Source organism: Epinephelus lanceolatus, chromosome 15 (genome assembly GCF_041903045.1).
Source record: "Epinephelus lanceolatus isolate andai-2023 chromosome 15, ASM4190304v1, whole genome shotgun sequence".
Classification (NCBI taxonomy): Eukaryota; Metazoa; Chordata; class Actinopteri; order Perciformes; family Serranidae; genus Epinephelus; species Epinephelus lanceolatus.
The window spans coordinates 42,201,497-42,222,636 of NC_135748.1; the positions used below are offsets into that span (position 1 = coordinate 42,201,497).

At 43.8% G+C, this 21,140-nt stretch overlaps 2 protein-coding genes across 4 annotated transcripts in view; both read left to right on the plus strand.

The window, feature by feature from the left end:
- The window catches only part of rab11fip5a (RAB11 family interacting protein 5a (class I)), a 44,939-nt gene extending 33,156 nt beyond the window's left edge, over positions 1-11,783 (plus strand). The window contains exons 4-6 of the mRNA XM_033643457.2: positions 917-3,364; positions 4,619-4,775; positions 6,240-11,783. Of these exons, the coding sequence (XP_033499348.2) occupies positions 917-3,364; positions 4,619-4,775; positions 6,240-6,497 (2,863 nt within the window). The 3' untranslated portion in view covers positions 6,498-11,783. The remainder of the gene's footprint in view (positions 1-916; positions 3,365-4,618; positions 4,776-6,239) is intronic.
- Positions 11,784-14,312: 2,529 nt separating this feature from the next.
- Positions 14,313-21,140, plus strand: part of sfxn5a (sideroflexin 5a) — a 43,758-nt gene continuing 36,930 nt past the window's right edge. For all 3 annotated transcript variants that reach the window (XR_013493424.1, XR_013493425.1, XM_033641834.2), the window contains exons 1-2: positions 14,313-14,532; positions 18,576-18,644. Coding sequence is in view for 1 of the 3 variants with exons in the window: in XM_033641834.2 (XP_033497725.2) it covers positions 14,485-14,532; positions 18,576-18,644 (117 nt within the window). In the remaining 2 variants the exon portion in view is untranslated. The remainder of the gene's footprint in view (positions 14,533-18,575; positions 18,645-21,140) is intronic.

Genomic DNA, 21,140 nt, shown 5'->3' on the forward strand with positions numbered 1-21,140 from the left:
ACTGATGTAGAATAACGACGACAGATGACGTTTTTATTTTGTTGTTTTTAAGTTGTGGTTTTAAGTATCCAAAATCCAAACGTCTCATGCCAACGTCATCTAGAATAACAACATTTGGTTGTAAGGTATGAAGAACAAACTTAGACGTCATAATGTTCACGTCCACTCAACGAGAAATTCAAATGTCGTTAGATATTTAAAATATCGTCAGCTAGCCCAATTTTCAGTCCAACCAAAATTTAACGCCTGTCAGACGTTAGAGTTCAATGTCTTTCTGACGTCATATTGACGTCTGGTGCCAGCTGGGGCATTAGTCTCGGCTCAGATGTTTACAGCCTGGTTCAAAAATACAGTTTTGGTCTCTGTAGCTAATTTACCCGTTTGTGACAACTGTAAGAGGAGCGACTCACCAGTTTACATTTTATTAAGGCTCAGAGTTGCACATGAATAAGGCCATGGCCGCTTTGAGTGACGGGCTGTCTGCTGATAGTGTCTTTAGTGTCAGTCAGATCCACCCCTCGCTCCTCCACAGCTCCACCCTCTCATCCAAATATGGTCATTTCTGGCTCCAAAAATAAGATGGCGACAGCCTAAATGTCAAACTCAAGGCTTCAAAAGGATTTTCTACAAATGTATAATATAATATAATATAATAAATATTTATTATTATTTGAAGAAAGTCTGGTTACAGCTTGTTGTGCTGCCCCCAAGAGGCCAAAAAATTACTGCAGGTCTAAAGGTGTTTTTCCAGCCAATGAAGCACCATTAAAGAAAACCACTGCTACAAATAACGGAATTAAAATGAATGAACTGAATGAATAAGATGTGATTGAGACAGAAACCTGCAGCAGGCCTGGAGCTGAGCTGTGTGAACCTTCCTCACTAACCAAGAGGACTGTGTGCCCTTCTTTCACAGCCTGGTGGTGTCACCTAAACTAGAGCCCAGCACAGACCCCCACCCACCACCCCTCTCACCCAGTCACCATCCCCCGGGTCCCTCTGAGGTTTCCCCACTGCATCACACTAACCCCTTCACCCCCTCACAGAGCACACCACCCCCCATATCTCCCTGCAACCCTTTCTTCTCTCTGCTCCAGCACAACCCTTTCTATGACGACATGCTAACCCCTCAGCCCCTAAAACCTCCGCTGCCTCCTCTGCCCTATCTCTCCAGCGCCCGGCCCCCCATAGCTCATCTCTTTCCTCAGGCGAGTAACCCTAACCCCACCCTGACTCACATCCGCCCAACCACAGAGGACTCCATCAGCGGTGCAGAGAGCAGAGCGGAGAAACGACCTCTTCCTCCGGCTCCCACGGAACAGGAGGAACCTCTAAGCAGGAAGTTGTCCAACCCTTTTACGTCTGGCGGGGAGCTGGACCCAGACTCAGAGTGGGACGAATCCTTTGAAGCGTTTGCAGCTGGCAGGCTGCAGTCTCCTGAGGATCTGGCCACAGCCTGCAGAACACAGCACAACACACCCAGAGACCGTCCACTAGAACACTGCGACGATAAAGCAGCATCACTACTCACAGCAGATCACAACACAAATGTGAACGACGCACGACTTTGCACAGGATTTGTGTTCGAAGCACAAAAAGCCATCAGCCAGGCGACTCACACACATCATGCTGACACATTTGCACAATTCCTGGAGACGATCCCGGAGCACACGAGCTTTGAAAGTGACAACACAACTTTAAACACTAACTCACCAAAACTGGATGCTTGCACTAAAACTAATGAAGCTAACAGTCCGACCAACACAGACGATTTACCCGACACTAATATGCATCACGCCCCCGGTCACGCCTCGTCGCTGCAGCTCAACAGCAGCTCCCCTGATGCTGGATCTTCAGGTCTCGGCAGTTCAGCAGAAGAGGATTTCCTTTCCTGTCTCTCATCTTACTCCGATAAATTCTCTGCATCCTCCTCTGAGGAAGCCGAGGCACAGAACTTTGACAGAAACATCCTCGGCTTTGAGAACTCCTCTGACTCGTCTGTTTCAAAACAAATAAAGGCCTCAGAGTCTGAAGACGACATCACTGACAGCAATGATGTGTCTGTAGTGGAAGCAGCCCAGCACACTGTTGTTCAGCACAGGGACAGTGATGGAGATGGAGAGGTAGATTTAAACGGTTCAGAGGGGTCGTTGGCGCGGCAGTCCCCGGTGCTCACACACCAGCAGCCTGTGGTCACTGCAGCAGAGACAGGAAGTGAAGACGCAGTCACTAACTCGACAAACTTTTCCAACACTGATTTATCACCAAAACTACAGCCACACTCAGACGTCTCTTCACAGCCCGACAACACAGAGGATGGAGACAGTTTTTCCAAAGTGTTAAATGATTCCTCTGTAAGTAACACCACAGACGTGATGACCTCTACGACTCCAGATGATGAACTCTGCTCCACACACCCGTCATTACACATCATAACCTCCTCCCCTGACATGAGGCAGAGCTCGTCAGACTCACCCATGGAGAGCACAAGTTTAGGAGGGCAGGATGCGAGCCAGCGTTCTCCGATACCTTTTGACCTTTTTGGTGATTTCCTCAACACCACTCACATCACAAACAGTCCCAGCCAAGACTTTGACGACACACTGTCACACAGTCGTGTGTCCGATCAGAGCAGCTTTTTCCAAAGCCTTTACGTCAGCGCCGACTCGCAGGGTTACCAAACCTGTGAGTCTCACCCGTCCTCCAAATGCTCCATCAGCTTGGAGCCAAACGAGACGCTGCATTCTGCGACCTCGACGCTGTGCGGTGAGCTGAGTGAGAGTCAGACGACTGAAGAAGATTCAACCAATGCACGCAAGCCATGTAATGGAGAAATCAACCAAACCGACCAATCTGAAGGATCCGTCTGTGCAGCCGAGGACAAGACGGCAACTCTTGAGCCGAGTGTCATGAAGGGGGATCACAGTTTACTCCCTGCAGCATCAACCGACTCTGACATGAGCTGTAATCCAAGGAACCTCACAGAAGGTGTGGAAAGTCAGCATGTCGTCCTCAGTGACGTGTTCTCAAATTGCCCTCAAGCGCAAAGTGCCACGCTTCACCGCTCCCAGTCTGAAGGCACACTGACACTCGCTTTTGACGAACTCCTCCTGCCCTCCTTTGGGAGTGATCCTGGCTCGATACAGGAGTCCTCCTCAGCTCCGCCCGGCCCTGACCTCCCCTCTCTGACCTCCTTTGCTCCCTCCCTAACCCCTCTAAGTAGCAGCTCCCCTGTAGCGCTCTCTTCTCTCCCTTCTTTTGCTGGCGCTACGTCGACATCACCACCCAGCGCGGCACAAGCTGCGGCGCCAGAGCCAACGCTTCAGGAGACGCAGCAGCAGCAGGCAGCCAATCAGCAGAACAGGTGAGGTTCACATGCTCAGTGCGCGGTGACAAGGTGGAGAGGAAGCACTTTTTCCCACTTCCAGAAATCTCTATCCTGTCGTTTCTTCAGTCTCCCTCCGCCTGCTTTTCTTCTGTGCTGCCGACTCTCGAGGGGTTTCTCCTCTGTGGTGTGACCTTCTCTTTTTTATCACTTTGTTCTCACACACACACACACACACACACACACACTGGTGTTAACAGGACTCCTCTGCAGGTGTCTTGTGTGTCCTGGCTCTGTGGTGACGGGAGGGGAAACAGAGCCTCAGGCCAATTAGCAGTTATTATTTTGCCCTGATTCCTACCACACACATCCCCTCCTTTCCAACACACACACACACACACACACACACACTAACCCCCTCCCTCCCCTCAGGGCCAGCTCGTGTTCTCACACCGCCACACTCATTTGCCAAAACCTCAACCAGAACCAGGCTTTTCCACGAGGCAGAGAAGGTGTTGTTGTGTCACTGATAGCGTTTCCTTTTCACCTCAGGGTAATAACACATTTAACACAATTCTACATGTTTGATTGCACCGATGCATGCAATTAAGTCTTTCAGTTTGGAGCTCATTTAATTTCAATTTTCACCAGTGCTTCCTTTAATGAGGACTTTTCACATGTCTAACCTCCTCTTACTCCTGTTCACTGACGTGAAGTGTTTGTGGGATGTTAAAGGGTCGATCTGAAGCGTCTGTGTGTGGCGTCGTCCTGGAGGTCCAGAGGACGATCTGTTGTGCTCAGATAATGGCTGAAACCTTTATTACCTGAGCTAAAGAGCGAGATATGTGACAAAGATTGTGGTTGTATGAGTGGAAGTCACTGCACTGAGTGGGTAGGTGTTCTGATAACAGATTTCCTTGTAAATGTAGGTCACTGACACAGGAAACTGCCCTTCCTGTGTTGTTGTTGACTTGAAAAGGTTGTCTAAGTTGACCTGAACAAAGAGCTGGTTTCTGGTTGTTTGTTGGTGCACCGACCAGCAGGCAAATTGACTTAATTTAGTACCTGAACAACGAGGCAGCGGCATATTTCAGCCGCTGTAAAATTCTGTGTTGTGAAAAAAACACAGATGTTGTGATACCTGTATTTCAAAGAGCTTAGGACCTCCAGAACGGCAGCCAGACGTCTTTATATCAGGGTGTTCGGTGTAAAGAGGCCACAGGGGTCGTACGCTGGTGTGAAGTGTGATACCTGACTGTGTGTGTGCGTGCTGCTTATTGTCGTCCCCTCCAGCCCCCACCCAGTGAAGCCCCTGACCACTGCCATACAGGCTGAGGAGAAGCGGACGGAGGGCCGGTCAGTGCTGGCCACCGGCCTGGAGAAGCTCAAGTCCACCATCCACCCGGGGAGGAGCAGCCAGCTCAGCGAGCAGGAGACAGAAAGGAAGAAGGTACGGTCAGCTTATAGTAATAATACTGTAGAAATACTGCAGAGCTGCCCTGCAGAGGGAAAGACAGGTTTCTCTCCCCTGAATAATTAAGCCCTTTTTACACAGAGGTGGCGCCATAGAGCTGCTACAAAGCCCCTTCTTTATGCTGCCTTTGAATTTTTACACAGAACCAAATGACGGAGGCATCTTGTCGCTCCAGTGTGTGATTTTAGACAGCATGCCGGCATCACACTATCAAAAGAGGCGTGATGGGCGTGATGTATAAAGGCCCAGACACACCAAAATGGCGTCAGAACTATCAAAGGCCCCCTGCTGCATCGGATCACGCCGCTGTGTCTCAGCCAAAAAGTTGCACATGAACACATCACAAAGACTCCAGCCAACAGCCAATCAGCGCATAACGCTCTGCTCCTGCTGAGAGGAAATGACTCTCCACAGCAGCAGACGGCGGTTGTCTGTATTCGTCATTCAAAAAGGGAAACAAGAAGAGCGTCTTGATGCTAGTTAGCCAGTTAGCACATGAACAACACAATCAGAGCATATTTACCGTGCGCCAGTGAACAAGAACACAAACCATCAGGAAACGTTTCTGCTGAAGAGAAAAATAATCTGACCCCATGGAACAAGTTGGTTTTGGTCTCATCCCCTCTGGACTTTGGCTCCTCCTTTCATTCACCGACGGGCTCCACCATTGCCGACGCCTATTCAACATGCTGAATTAACCAAAAAAAAAAAATGCAGACAGGGCTGACGAGGGTCAACAGTGCAGGACACACCACACCAACTAGGGCGACAGACGCTTACTGACGACCCAACATTGCCAATCAGCTTGGTGTGTCGTGGCTTTAACACAACAGCGTCAGCCTCTAGTGTGACATATAACACACGTGTCAGCAGCTCTTTATAAACAATAACAATGACATCACACGTCAATAATAATCATTTAGCGTCCCTGTTATATGGCGGCTGATCTCGTCCTCTGCTCGGAGGGTAAGGAGCTCCTGGGCCGCATTGTTTATCTGTTTTTGGACATTCACAGCCACTGTTCTTCTTCTTTGAGTTAGCTGCTAACTGCTATCAGCTACTTTCTAAATCTGCCATGGTGTGTCGCACATATAACACGTCATCAAAACATAAAACCCCTCCAGCCCACGGTCCTTCCTGATGGCTGTCCACTTTTATACAGACGTCGATTCGCCTCTGCTGCCAGCTTAAAGACGAGACAACTCTGTCCCCTCATTCCACGATCGTACCAAAATGGCGATGGGGTATAACAGCGTGATATTTCAGCCTTCAACAGGCGGCGTAAAAGGGGGCTAGAGTGACAGTAAAGATGCAAGATGCATGAACAGACCATCCTAATTTAATCAACAGGAAATCTAGTGAGAAGACACCACTCTGTTTTTATCTTTGTTACACTTCTGCTCTCCTTCCTGTCTCTCTGTTTGTCTCTCTGTTTGTCAGTCTGCGACAGAGGGAGCGGGCTCGTACTACCACCTGAACCACAGTGAACTGGTCACCCTGCTGGTGCAGCGGGAGGCGGAGCTGGAGAGGCAGAAGGCGGAGTTTGAGCGACAGAGAGTGTTGCTGGCGAAGCGGGAGGTGGAGCTGAAGAAGCTGAAGCCGCAGGTCAAAGATCTGGAGGACTACATTGACACGCTGCTGGTGCGCATCATGGAGCAGAAGCCCACCCTCCTGCAAGTGCGCTCCAAGTTAAAGTGACAACCGCGCGGAGGGAGAAGGGTTTGCAGCCGTGTTCACTCTGTCCTCCACAACAGCTCTTTAGTCTTTTCACTGCTATGCTGTCCTTTTTGATACAAATCTGTAGGCACTGAGAGATGTGGAGGCGGCGTTCTCCAGCCGGCATGCTTTACTGTGCTGAAACACGTCCTTGGAGAAGGATTCGGTTCGGGCGGTTCTGAATGTAGCGGGTCCTCAGGTTGTTTTCAGGTTCACTCAGCCAGATGGGTTTGAGCTCACAGAGGAGAGAGCCCAGTAAGTTCAAAACCCATGCTTCCATTTTGGGATCCTGATTGTAGAAACAATGATTCCTCCTCTTCACCTCACCTCACGTGTATCACCTTATCACACAGAGAGAAATGGTAGAGTGTCAGTCCACAACACTGCACGTCGTATTGCAGCTCGCTCCTCCTCACACAGCGTTTCAAAGAATATTCTGTCAGTGTTGCAGCTCTGTGGGGAAACAGGAGCGAACAACCTGAAGGGACACTCTGGTGGGTTTGCATGTTTCAGACCATTAACTGCAAATTACATAGACTTCAGATCAACGCTGCACATTTCTGTCACATGTCAACAGGTTTAGATTGATTTTATACCTTCGAGGCAGCCGCTGGTTTCACCTCATTTCAGAGAAGCAGGAAACTCATCATGCAGCGACTGAAACCTGCTCGAGACAAAAATCTGTCACCGTGAACATTTTGACACTTTTGTGTTTATTTCAGTTTCATGAGGCAGCAGAGAGCTTTTTTCAATCAGTGTAAAAATGCTCTGATATCTAAGACGTGAAGTTCAGATACATAAAAGCACTCTTGAGCTTTACTGGAGGTCTGCAACCATTGTGATATTGATTTTTAGTTTATCTTGATCAATGGCTCAATCATCTCATCTACAGAATATCATGGTGAGAGGTGACATCATCAGATCGCCTGTTTTTGTCAGAACAGTTTAAAATCCAAAGTTATTTAGTTTATTATAATGTAAGACAAAGGAGACAGAAATATCAGACGTTTGTGTTTTTGCTTGATAATTGCTTTAAACAATGAACAGATTATCAGAACAGTTCCAGTCAGATGATAAATCTATAAAGTGACTAATTGTTGCAGCTGTTCTGTTTTGTCAGAAAATCAATAGATAATTATAAATCTGGTTTTATGTGGCAGCAGTTTGGATGTCGCAGCGTCCAAGATATGCCAAAAAAGGAGTTCAATTATATATAAATACACATGACAAAACGTTCACCGCAGTGGATCTCGAGCAAGTTTCAAACTTCTGCTGTTTTTCAGTCTGAATGTTTTTGTGTCTCTGTGACTCATGATAACATTTGTTTAACTTGGTTCAGTATTAACAGAGAGCGCTGCAGGCAGCAGCAGAGAAACAGGCTGCAGCGTAACCTCTCGGGGTGTGTGTGCACACCTTCAGTGTCCGTCCACTAACAGTGTTTTTGTCACTGACAGGCTCAGACTGTTATTCTAAGTGTGTGACAACATGATGAAAGGATCCCTACAGAGATAGAGCTTTGTGTTAAAGAGTCAGATCCTTTTTGTTTAACCAGAAACAGCCCTGAAATCACCGTCACCAAACCCACCAGACTGCATTTAAATGAACAGTCATGTTAGTGTGTATAGAGGCAGCATGTTGTCACATCTAACTGGTGAATTAAGGGTTAATTTAAACCAAACCAGAGCTGGTGATTGTTGGAACAGTGGAAAGACGGACCAAGATGGCTTTTGTGAGTTTTATTTTGTTTCTGTCGACTTTAAATGAAGTGTGTTTAATGATGATAAAATGACTGTTTATTTAAATGCAGTCTGGTGGGTTTGGTGACGGTGATTTCAGGGCTGTTCCTGGTTAAACAAAAAGGATCTGACTCTTTAACACAAAGCTGTCTCTGTAGGGATCCTTTCATAATGCTGTCACACACTTAGAATAACAATCTGAGCCTGTCAGTGACAAAAACAAACACTGTTAGTGGACGCACACTGACGGTGTGAACACGACCTGAGTGGTTACATTGCAGTGTGTTTTGCCGCTGCTGCCAGCTGCAGCGCTCTCATTAAATCCTAGACCAGATTCAAAAATCGTTGTCCCTATTAGTCACTCAGACGCAAAAACATGGCAAAATAGGGTCCAGGTTGAAAAATTACAGTACAGTTTTTTTTTTAACTTTCCAAGAGTTTGCCAAAACTTGGACAGCACTTTCCTTAAAAATCGGCTGTAAAATAAATACAACTATTTAAATGTGTATGCTCCTCCCATAGGCCAAAATAAAACTATAGTCCTTCCTGAGTGCTTAAAAATTGTTTTATATATTTCCCCCTTTGTGCACCACTCCTTCATAAATAATGATCAGTCCCTTAGAGGAGAAGGTTGACAGCAGTGAGGGAGGTATGGCTGCTGAGAAAGAAGGAAATAAATCAACAATCTTCAGGTGTGTTTTAGAAAATAGGAATTTTATTTGAAAGTTTACAGAATATTTGATTCGTGAGGTCGATTCATGCAGAACCACCGCTGTGTTTCCAGAACACTGATGTTCTCCTGTCTGCGTGCAGCTTCATGTTGTTGTGGACTGACACTCTACAGATGTTCCCTGATAAATACCGAGTGCTCTGACTAGTTACAGGAACTACAAAGCGACGGAGCGCTGTGAGACTTGTGCACCTCACTGGGAACTGATTGTAGCTTCCGAATGTTCAAAGTGTTCTTAGCCAGCAAGTGAATGGTTTCTTTTCATACGCACGATGAGTGCTGTTTATCTTTTGCTTGCTCCTTCAGTTTTCTTCTTTCTGTTTATGGGCATGTCTTGAAATTACCCATGATGCTCAGCCACATAAGCTAACTGATTCTTGTATGGGTCACGGTGTTATCAGGTGAAGACAGTATCACTCAGTATCAAGATCAGCCATCACAGCTCCTCTGATCTCATGCTTCTGCCTTCCTTCACGTGTGTTATCAACACACTGGTGAAAAAATGCCTGCGAACGTGCCGGTTCTTGACTCCTCCTACCCCCCCCCCCCCCCCCGCCCCTCAGTGTCTGCGTGTCACATCTGCTTCTGCTCCAGCACGCATATCGCTAACGCTTTCAGGTGTTACAAAGGGATATATACCGCATTACAGCATATATTGAAATGCCAAATGCTGCCTTATTTTTGTTTTGTTTGGATGTCAAGAAACTGGAACAGTGATACTCAACGTACGGCTCGTGGGCCAAATTTGGCCCCTGATACGGTGCCAGGAGGCCTCCCTGAAATGTTCTTTAATTCACAGGGTAAGGTGTCTCACACTGGGATTTTTTTTGTACTTTTAATATACAGGAAGCAGCTTTCACATCGCTGTGCGGTAACTGTCCTGACAGCCTCCTACCCACAGGAATGTTCCCCAAAAAAAGCAAAGCGTTTTTAGCAGCTGCAGCTACAGTCCAGGGCTGTGACGTGCAAGCTAGTGCAGCGTCATGTTAATAACTGCATACTGTAGCAAGACGACGGCAATCATTGAAATGACCAAAGATTTTTACATATTTGGAGAATTTACAATCATCTGAAGGTTGGACGCCAACATTATCAGCTCCTCCATCTTGTAGTCTTTCCGTCTCTAGGATGCCCCTCCCCTTTTTGATCGTCCAAAGCCAGAAGTTCAACCAGGTGAACTCTGCAGCACAGCTAAATCTGTGTGTTCAGCGAGATAATCGTCACAAATGAACCACTTTAATGATTTTACAGCCCTAAATACAATCACCAGAAATAAAAAGCTAACGTTAGGCTATAAACAAACTACACCATAGCCACATGACTCAACGTCGCCACAACAACGAGGCTGTAAAGCTGCGTTCGGCAGTCGTAGACTTCTTTAGCCACCTGTTAGCCTCCACTTTTTTTAAGACGCATAAAAGCTTCTAATATTTACTGATGTAATTTATGTCGTAGATAAAGTGAACGTCTCTTCAGCTTGTGTGAACCACAGACCTTATTTCAGACATCCAACAAAAAAAGCTTCAAGACGAAGAAACAGGAAGTGCTAACATGCTAACTCATTCCGGGGGCACTCTGTGCATACGTTGTCTTGGCGCTGTTATTACCTCCCATGGCAGCTTAAAGGTGACACAACTCTGTCCCCCAATTCCACGATCGTACCTTATATATTCAACAGTGAGGCGACATAATGGTGCAACATTCCTGCCTTGAACACGAAGTGTAAAAGGAGCTATTGAGTTTTGTAGGTCTGTGTGCGTTCACGTTGGCGGCGACTGCTTCATACCCCGACTGCCATGTTTTAAACCACTTCCTCTTATTGAAACGACGGGAGGCTGCCAGTTGCTGCTAGGTGGTGCGAAAGTAGCTGAAGGCACCAGAGTTCATTAAGAAGCATCAAAATAGATTGTTTATCAAACATAGTGCCAGAGGAGAATCCCCTGGATCCCCTGACGAACGTCCGGGCTGAGCCCAAAATGTCCTTAAATCCCAGAAACGTCCCTGCGTTCATGTGCGGGGCCTCTGACTGGCCCCTGACCTCCTCACATTTTGGCCCCGGGCAGTACGAGTTGAGTATCTCTGATCTAACACTTCATTTTCCTCGTCGGGGCTCGGGGCAGGTTTGGAAGAAGAAAGCCATCTGTTCACTTTTTACCTTGTGTTGATGCTTTATGTTCGATCACTGCACAAAATAAACTGTATGCATAGAAAACGAGCAGTAACAGTGACTTCCTGTGAAATGCCAAAAAAAAAACCAAGCCTTGAAATGTAATCTGTGGAGCAGATGGAAACACCTTACAGTATTCTGATGCCACTGTTAACAGCATTTGTGGATGTTCTTGCACTACTTATCCGTCAGAGCATAACGAACATACTGTACCTGTCTGTCCATGTCGGGATAGTTAGATCTACTTCACTCCGTACTGCACTTTCTAACCGCTCTGTGATTTAAGCACTTGGCTGACTTCAACACCACAACGACGATTTGAGCTTGAAGCATACAAAAACACCCGAAACCGTCTTTGTCATCTGAGTTCTGCTGTGCGATCGCAGTATCAAGTGCATAGATGACGTAGAGACATATTCAGTGTGACTCGGCACTTATGAAGAATTAGCGTCCTCTTCCATGTCTTCCATTTTTATTTAAGTTTCAACTGATTGTATTTTGTCCTCGAGTGTGTAGCTGGTGGAATGTGCTTAAGGTAGTGTGCGAGATTGGAAAGTTTACAATTCGTGATGCAATTCTGTTTCACAAATTTTGTATATTTAATAAAGAATATTTTGTGTTTCTTGCTCACCGTATGTTTGGTTGTTAATCTTTCTTTGGGCTGTGTGTGTGTGTGTGTGTGTGTGTGTGTGTGTGTGTGTGTGTGTTCCACAGCACTGATTCAGTGTTTGTTTGATTCAGAGTTTGTTTCTGATCATCAGCTCCATTTCCAGCCACAAGTTGGTAAAATACCTGCTCTCTCTTCTTTTTTATTTGCAAATGTATAAAACATTTTAGTAATTATAAACTAAAGGAGCTTCTTATTAGTTACTTTCCTGTCATCAGTCCCTTCTTTATCCCTCCTCTGCATTTTTACACAGAACCAAACAGCAGCAGCATCAAGTGGCTCCAGTGTGTGATTGTAGACAATATGCTGACATTGTGAAATCAAGATGTGACATATAACACAACAGCGTCAGCCTCTAGTGTGACATATAACATGCGTGTCAGAAGCTCTTTATAAACAATAACAATGACATCACATGTCAATAACAATCATTTAGCGTCCCTGTTATATGGCGGCTCATCTCGTCCTCTGCTCGGAGGGTAAGGAGCTCCTGGACCTCATTGTTTTCAACGTTTGTGGACATTTACTGCCGCAGTTCTTTCTTTGAGTTAGCTGCTAACTGCTAACAGCTAGTCTTTAAATCTCCCTCAGTGAGTCACTCGCATAACACCTCATCAAAACATCACACCTGTCCTGCCTACTGTCAGGTTTACAGAGTGCTGAAGGGATGACATTTTTTTAGGCAGACATGGAAGTTAGCGTCACCCCAATCTGGAAATCCATCGGTTAAAAAAAAGAAAAAAAAAACTTTTTTTTTCTTCCTTTACAATCTACAATGTAAATTGCAGAATCTATCTTGAGAGATTAGCGTCGCCCTGGTTCATTTTGGATTGTTGCAAAAAATAATCTCTGTAACAAACATTTATAACACTCACAGGAACACTTCATGATTTTTGCAGCCTAAATGTGACAGCAGCAGTAAAAAGCTAAATGTTATTACAGTAAACAATAAACTCGCCTTTAAGGTCAGAGTAAAGATATGGATAAAAGGTAGATAGGATTGAGTAGGATAATATTTGTGGATAGGCAGGAAGGTATTTTACTCCATCTTTTTAAATTTCCTGAAAGAGTCTTTGGTGTAAATCGGATTTTATCAAGCTGTAAATTAGTGAGAATCATTTACTGCAGATTTTAAAGACAACCTGCCTTCTGTTGTCATCTTTAAAAATCACCAAAATTACAGCATTTATCACAGCCACAAACTGTAAACAAAAAAAAATAAAAAAAATAGATAAATAGTTCAAATTTCCGACGGTCCTTGGACACATCGTGTGCAACAAATGCTTCTGTCAGATAAAAAAAAAAAAAGTGTCAAATCATTTTTCAAGCACCGGGGAGGGAATTCTGTGTTTTTTATTTTGGCTGAGGGGAGGGGCACACAGATTTAAATTGTTGTATTTTTTATTCATTTTAATGTTTTATTTTGTTTTGTTTTTAGAAAATTTGCCTCCTTGATTTTGGCACTAAATGTTGGCACCTTTTAAAGACAACTTGCCTTCCAGATTTAGGTGATTTTCCAATTTTTAGTTTATTTACTTTATTAATCCCCTGAGGGGAAATTCAATGTTTTCACTCTTGCTTGTCAATTACACACAGGTCCAAAAGACACACACATGCACAAACAGGACCTATACATGCACAAAGTGGAGAGATGTCAGAGTGAGGGGGCTGTAATTCTGTTGTTTTTTATAAAACATGTCTGTTTTCCAACAACAACAAAAAATCACCAAAATGAAAACATTTATCACAGCCAGAAACTGTAAGAACAGAAATTATTACTGGATTTTCAAAATGGTCCTTGGACACATCGTGTGCAACGAACACTTCTGTCAGAAAAAACAAAAACATAAAACCAAGTCTGAGTTTTAACTTTTAAACATCAAAGCGTAAGTTTTAAAAATCTAATAAGTCATTTATGGAGGAGGGAGGGTCACGGGTTTTCCTCCAGTCACTCAGGGAGGGTCAAGGGGAAATATCTGGAGCTTTGGGGAGGGTAAAAAAAAAACAGAGGTCACGCCCCAGCCGCCCCCTCTTCTAAAATATAAAGAACAGTCCCTTAGTGTCCATGATTAAAGACAACTCACCACACTGTTACAGTTATTTTCCGTCACAGAGGATGAACAGGATGATACAGATGTGAACATGTGGAATAAAATCAAACACTTCTGTTCTTGATGTTCTGCTGCTTCTTGTCTTGTAATGAGTTTGAGATGTTCATGATATTTTGTCCACATGTCACCAGCACAGGTTTTATCTCAGTTTGACCACCAGAGGGCTTCATCTACTCTGTAAACTCTCACAGCTTCTCTCAGAGCGGACACATGAACACATGAACACATGAACACACACCCTCTGTAAAACTATAACTGTCGCAGTTTATCACCAAACTTTCACCCTGTTCACTTCCTTTTTAAACTCCTGTAAACACACCGTGTGCTCCTGGGAAGTGTAGTCCTCTAACAGCAGCTTCAAACCACATCCTGCCCGAGAGAAACCACATTACCCGTCATGCAGCGGGGTCAGTGAACAGCTGAGTGTTGACCGCGCAGCAGCTCTGCAGCCTGAAGTTTGATCAAACACCGCTTTTATAACCGTACAGAGGAAGAGGAGGAGGAAGAGGAGCACAGCTGTGTGTGTGTGTGCGCGCGCGTGTGTGTGTCTGCAGCAACATGTCTGAGTATGACACCTTCCAGCTCGGCAGGTCCCGATACGACCAGGTACTGTCTCTAAACTTTCTCTCCATGTGTTGAGTCCAGGCTGCAGCAGCAGCTGTGTCACCTGGTGAACAGGTAAAGGTGTGTTAACACAGATAATGACATCATCACAGGTATGAGCTCTGAGTCTGTGTCTTACAAACAGCTGCACACACTCACTGTGTCTGTGTAAACTACAACACTGAAGTTTGTCAAACTCATACATTTACTGTTGTTTTACATTAACTGAACTCTGAACCTTCCTCTGTGTCAGTGTTCATGTGACCTGCTCAACTTTACCTGTAAAGTCCAGTTCATGAGATTTAAAGATTAAAATCTGTCCAGCTGACTCAGTGTTAACTTCATGGTACAGTCCTTAATGCACCTGAGGCTCTCTGACTGCTGCTAAAGTGCTTTATTGGTACCTGGATAAAACACAGTCTTCATCAGGGTGTGAGATAGAAACAGGTGTGCGCTTTAACTGATGTTTTTACGCCTGCCCACACAGAGCTTTGACACACAGCAGCACTCTGTTGTTTCCTCACATCATTTAGAGTTTGACCTTTGAACGCAGCGCGAGGTTTATAATCCATGGATGTGTGAAGAGACCTGGATCCAGAGTTAAAGGAGGGACCCTGTTATTACTGAGGGTGCTTTCACATGTAGTCCTTCTTAAACAAACCAAACTCAGACCTCTAGAAGTGGACCAGAAAGTGGACCAACAGAAAAAGGACTCAGCTCTAGTAACTATACCCTATATATACTGACGTAGTTTATTTTTTACTTTGACGCGCCGCTGCAGTGAGGTGATGAAGCTGCTCACTTTCAGATGATCTTAATATTGGGGTGAAACCTCAGTGTGTCTGTGCTGCAGACTGTTTCTGTGTGATGTATTCTACATTAACATCTGGAGACGTGCAGAATCTTCATGGACCACACTCCTCCTCGTCCTGCGTCCTTACAAGCGTGGTTTCATCTGTTGTTTCAAGCGTCCCAGGTCAGCGTCATGTGATCTAGAGGGCTGAATACAACAGTAAAGTGAACCTGTGCACTTTGTGTTCACAGGGCACTGGTTACATGAAGATGCACTGACTTGAAGTGACCTGATGTGGTCTGAGATCGGTTTGCTTCAGAGGGTCTGAGTTCTCTTGGAGTGTTCACATATGTGCAAAAAATGCCGAGTCACTGCTCTGAATCCGTTCAGAGGGCTGAAAAGGACCAAGTGTGAAAGTTGCTCAGCGGCTGAAGAAGACGAAACGAGACATGTCTAACAGTAGTTGATGAGGTGGTGCACTGCTGGGTGGATGGAGACATTTACTCTCCTCTGTGTTCCAGTGCTCTTTAGCTGATCGGTGTGTTACACCCACTAAAGGTCTCAGTATAAGGAGTGACAGGAAATGAGGTCGAGGGTTAAACAGTCCTTTTGTTACAGAAGTTCCACTTCACAGTCTCTGTTCTCTCACCTCAGCCTCCTCAGGGTCGACCCCCCGGTTATCACTAACAGGGCGGGGCTGAGCTCCACTGTCATCACTAGGTACATCCTGCCCTCACACAGCGAACACACATATTCAGAGTTTGCACACCTGATTATTTTTACTGCCAACAGTCGACCACGACACCTTAACCGGCTCTGACCTTCTGACTGGGTTTAACCTGAGAGAGCTGGTGATTCATAGGGCTGTGTGATCTGTCCTGAAAATTATATCATGATATTTTTCGGCTATATTGACATATATCTTGATATTTTTATCTGCTCAAAGCATTTCATCAGCGTCAGGACTGGGAGACAAAATTGAACAGAACATAATGTTTTTGACCAAATACTCTCTCTGACGTGACACAGTTTTAGGGATGACTATTATTTATTTATTTTTGTCATAAAAATGATTAACACTGAGATTTTTTATTAATAATCATCAATAATGTGGATATAAAGACTAAGTGGTTGAAGGAAAGCGTTAAAACAAATAGAAAAGTCTAGTAGGTTGAATAATTCACATCACTTTGCACACTGTAATTACATGATTGAAAAATCAATAATTTAACTGTTTTTCCCTCAAATAGAATTTTGTTTTGTGTTCTGTGATTTTGGGTAGAGTGACAGCCAAAGTCCATTAAAACCAAAAAGTGCCTTTAATGGTGCAGTGTCACTGTTGCTGTGTCTAAGCTGCTCAGCCAGTATTAATTCAGGTCAGAATAACAGGTTTATTAAAAGGTGTGTAAAATATAGAAACTAAACAGAGCATTAAAATGAATCAGTAAACTGTGAGAAAAGGAGAAAAACAGCTTTATGAAACAAGTGAACTGTAAAGTGCTGCGAGAAACACTTCATACTGTGTTTGTCATTAACAGTACAAAACCATCAGTTTTAGTGACGGTAAAAACATTAATTTCACAGTAACATAAAGTCGACACCCTGCTGCTGTTTACAGGCTTTTATAACGGGGAAATTCTTCCTAGTGTGGAACAGGATTTGTCCACATCTCAAGAACAGGTGAAATAAAATAATAATAATAATAATAATAATAATAATAATAATAATAATAATACATAAATTACATAAAAGCAGCTTTTGCATTTTTTAAAATAAAAACTGTATTTTGAGGTTGGATTTTTTTTGTTCACAGTCCAGCTCCGCTCCCATGACGTTAATTAATATGTCAGGTTTTTTAGATTATTAAAGTGATGTTGTTTGTAAATGAATCAGTCACAGAGATGGAGCGCATGTTTTTATTTTTGTTGTTGTTGTTTACACATTCAGACATTCATCTAAAACTACTTTTTTTTTTACAAATGTTTATTTACCTGTTTATAAGTAGAATAAGTTTAATCCAGAAATCCTAAAACTAAGATTCCAGCTGTATATTCTTACAGACTCAGCACAGTGAAGATGTTTCATTTATTCTTGATATCTTAGTACAAGTGTTGATGAAGCATTATGGACATTTTAATTACTGTTTATCTTATTTTATTACTTTATTTTATGCCCTTATTGTTTCATCTTATAATTCTCTGCCCCTCACATCAGAGCGACTGTAACGAGTCACAGTGTCCCCTCAGGGATCAATAAAGTATTTCTGATTCTGATTTTAAAAGAGAGAATAGGGGTAAATTTACTTTATGTGAAATTCAGCCAAGAAAATAATTGTCTTAATAGTTCAGTATTTCTTGGATATATTCATGACGCAGAGTTTAAAACCAAACAATACTTATAAAACATATTCAGGGAGAATTTAAGGACTAATATCAGATCAAAAATAATGTTATATGACCAAACCTTTCTAATGTAGACATGAGGTCACTCAGACTCTGACAGGTCATAGAGGTCAGTGTGACACTGATGAGTCCAGCTGAAATGAGTCCACTCTCCCAGTATCCCCAGTATCAGCTCTCACTGGTCAGGTTGGTGAGTCACTGGTGAATAATTGAATTTAACAGATTTTTAAAAACTCTTCCCCCACGCCGTGTTTTTAACCATCCATATGTTCAGGAAGTCACGAGGCGCCGCACAAACCAGATTTTCATCCAAATTAGCAGTTAGTGTAATTAAAGAGAAGTTGGGGAGGGACGGGCGCCGCTCCACGCCGAAACCATTCCTTCTGCTCCGTTCTGAATAATGATGGAAAGGTATTTCTGGCACAGTCATTATAGAAATTAATTGCGGATGGTGTGAGAGGATTCGGGCCCCTAAAAGATGCAGATAGGAAACAGTTTGTCGGAGGTATTAATGAGGAGGCTCCACCTGCTGTGTAGAAACAGCTGGCACGCTGTAATCTCACTGTTTACTGGGTGACAACTGGAATCTCTCCGCGCCCACAGAAACCGTCCACGTTCAGATTTGGCTCCTTTATTTTAACTAAATTAAATTTATTTACCTTCACATCAGATGAAAGTTAGGTTTGCTGAAGTTTCTCATCTGGACTCATTTCACTCAGCACACTGAAAACTTTAAAGTGTTTAGATGATAAATAATTGTTTACTGCTGTAAACAAAATGTATTTTTAATTAACTTATTAAAAATGAACGTAGATAATGTTTTTAACGATGGATTTCTCCTCCTCCTCTAGAACACGTTTTTCGGTCGGTTCAGGCACTTCCTGGATGTGATTGACCCCAGGACGCTCTTCGTCACCGAGGTAAACAAACTTATTTATTTTATATTTTATTTATTTAATGGATCTGATGTGATGAACGTTAACTGAACCATGGAGGAGAGATCCTCCTGAGCTGACAGGGACTGTGTGTCTCGTCTGATTGCAGTTTTTCAGGGAGGAACAGATGTTTTCACTCAGAGATTCAAGTCTGACTTTAATTTGATCAAGAAAATTCACATTTACCTTGAATTAAAATAAAAAACTGTGTCAGAGGCAACACGCTGATTCATTTTTGTCCTCCAGCCAATGTGACACCATATTACTGGACTTTATATTAATAACACGTTATGTATAGGTACCTTTCAAAGCACTCAAGGACACCTTACAAGACACAGTGAAAGAAAACGTCTCATTTTCAGACGGGAGTTAAAAAGGAGTCAATACTGTGAATGTCATGTTGGAGAGACTTCCAGAGTCACGGTAAAATCTGAAGGAGCCCATGGTAGTCCAGGGCAGATGGTGACGTGAGCTGAAGAGGATCTCAGAGTTCAGGAGGGTGTGTAGGTATGGAGGAGTTCAGGCAGGTAGGAAAGGGCGTGGCCTATGATGGGCGTGGCTTATGAAGGGCCTTAAAGGTGAGAGGCAGAATCTTGAAGCCAATGTGACATTTAACAGGAAGTCAGTGAAGCTGCTGGCGAACAGGACTGATATGATCTGTGGAGGAGGTTCTGGTTATGATACAGGAGGCTGAATTCTGGACCAGCTGGAGTTTACGAAGACACTTGAGAGGACAGAATTTAAATAATCAATACCAGATGTAACCAAAAAGTGAACGAGTATAACAGCACTCTTTTTATTTTTTATCAGGGACCATGTACAGAGAACACTGGACTCAACAGAGTAAAGATGCACTGCACCAGATTATAGCTTTTCAGCTAGTTTCCATCTGCAGTCCCAGAGGCAGGCAAAAGAAGAAATAACAAAAGAAAAATTAAAATATTACAGAGACATATAAAAAGACAGACTGAAACAGTACAAGAAAATACAGCACATTGAAATCCATGAGACAACGCACACACAGCGTCCAAAGTGCGAGTGCTCACAATTCCACAGAAAACAATCATACAAGGTGCACACGCCCTTACAGAGCGCGCAGTGCAATGAGGCAGATAGAACACACACGTGTCTCATTTGGTCTTCATGTAATGTGTACATAAAGTACATAGTGCAAAATGAGAAGAGGATATTCACAGGTGTTAAATGGCGATTAATCTACTACAATCTGAGGTGTAAACGATGAGCAAAGACTGTTCATATTTCGTAGATGAAAGTAGAGTCACATGTGGGCTTCAACGGACAGTGGATGACACTCAGACTCTGAACCTGAGCGGACCTACAGATTTTGGATTCATCAGTGGTCGGAGAGAAACTGTGCGTTGAGCCAGAGCAGATTTAGTACCTACGAGGAGAACCTCAGTTTTATCAGTTAAACATTTAACAGAACAAGTGCAGAGTATAAACCCGTTCAGAACCAAACTATGTGCCAAACACGATAAAATATTGTAATGGTTGATTTCTACTCTGAATGCACTCATAAATTAATAACAATCTGTCCATCCCAGTGAAACAGAATCTTAATGCAGAAACACCTGATAGTAAAAATGACAATACAAAGTCTAAATAGATCTTTCTTGAGTTAATTAGTTTTTATAAACATTTAACTCAAATCAGTGAATAAAGCAATGATTTAAATCACATTGCATATATCCTGTTGTATTTGTCATCATGACTCAAAATATCCAGAAGTGTCTCCAGAAAACAGGAAGTTGAAACCTCCTGAGATGAATATGGTGTGGACATAATCAACAAGCTGATCAGAACAGTATTTCAGCCACCTGATGGGTAATTATGATATTTCACCTCATCAGTTGTGAGGCAGGAGAAGTGTCTGTCCATCACTGATGACTGTCAGAACTGAGGTTTTGTCGGCATCTACACATTTGCTATGATATACCTCTTGGGCACCAGTGACCAGGGTCGGTCCGGGGTCACCTGACCTGCGTTAGACTCTGCCTTCAACACAGGCTCATCCTGCTCATGACAGTTCAGAAACATGTGGGTCACAACCTGAGAGAAACCCATCAGTCACCTCACCTGCTGGAAACAGGCGTGGCGTTGACTCGTCATGTTCAGAACGAGTGTTCTGTAGTTCCTCCACAGTTAACCTGACTGGTTTGACCTGTCGTCAAAGCCTGTAATTAACTCAGGCTGTTTGTGACCTGTTTCTCTGAGTGTTGTCTGTCTCTGTCATTCAGCAGCCTCGTTATGTTCACACACACTATGTTGTCCTGCACTGTTGTGGTCACCTGACGCTTATTTTCTTCCTCGCCACCGACACTCAGGAGCTCCTGCACCCTGAGGTCTCACCACATCTCCACATTGTTCAAATCCAGACTGTAGCTGAAGACATTCATGCTGCCATTTGTTTACGAGCTGCAGCGACCTGTGACGTTTGTGTCACGACTGTGAGACTGGTTT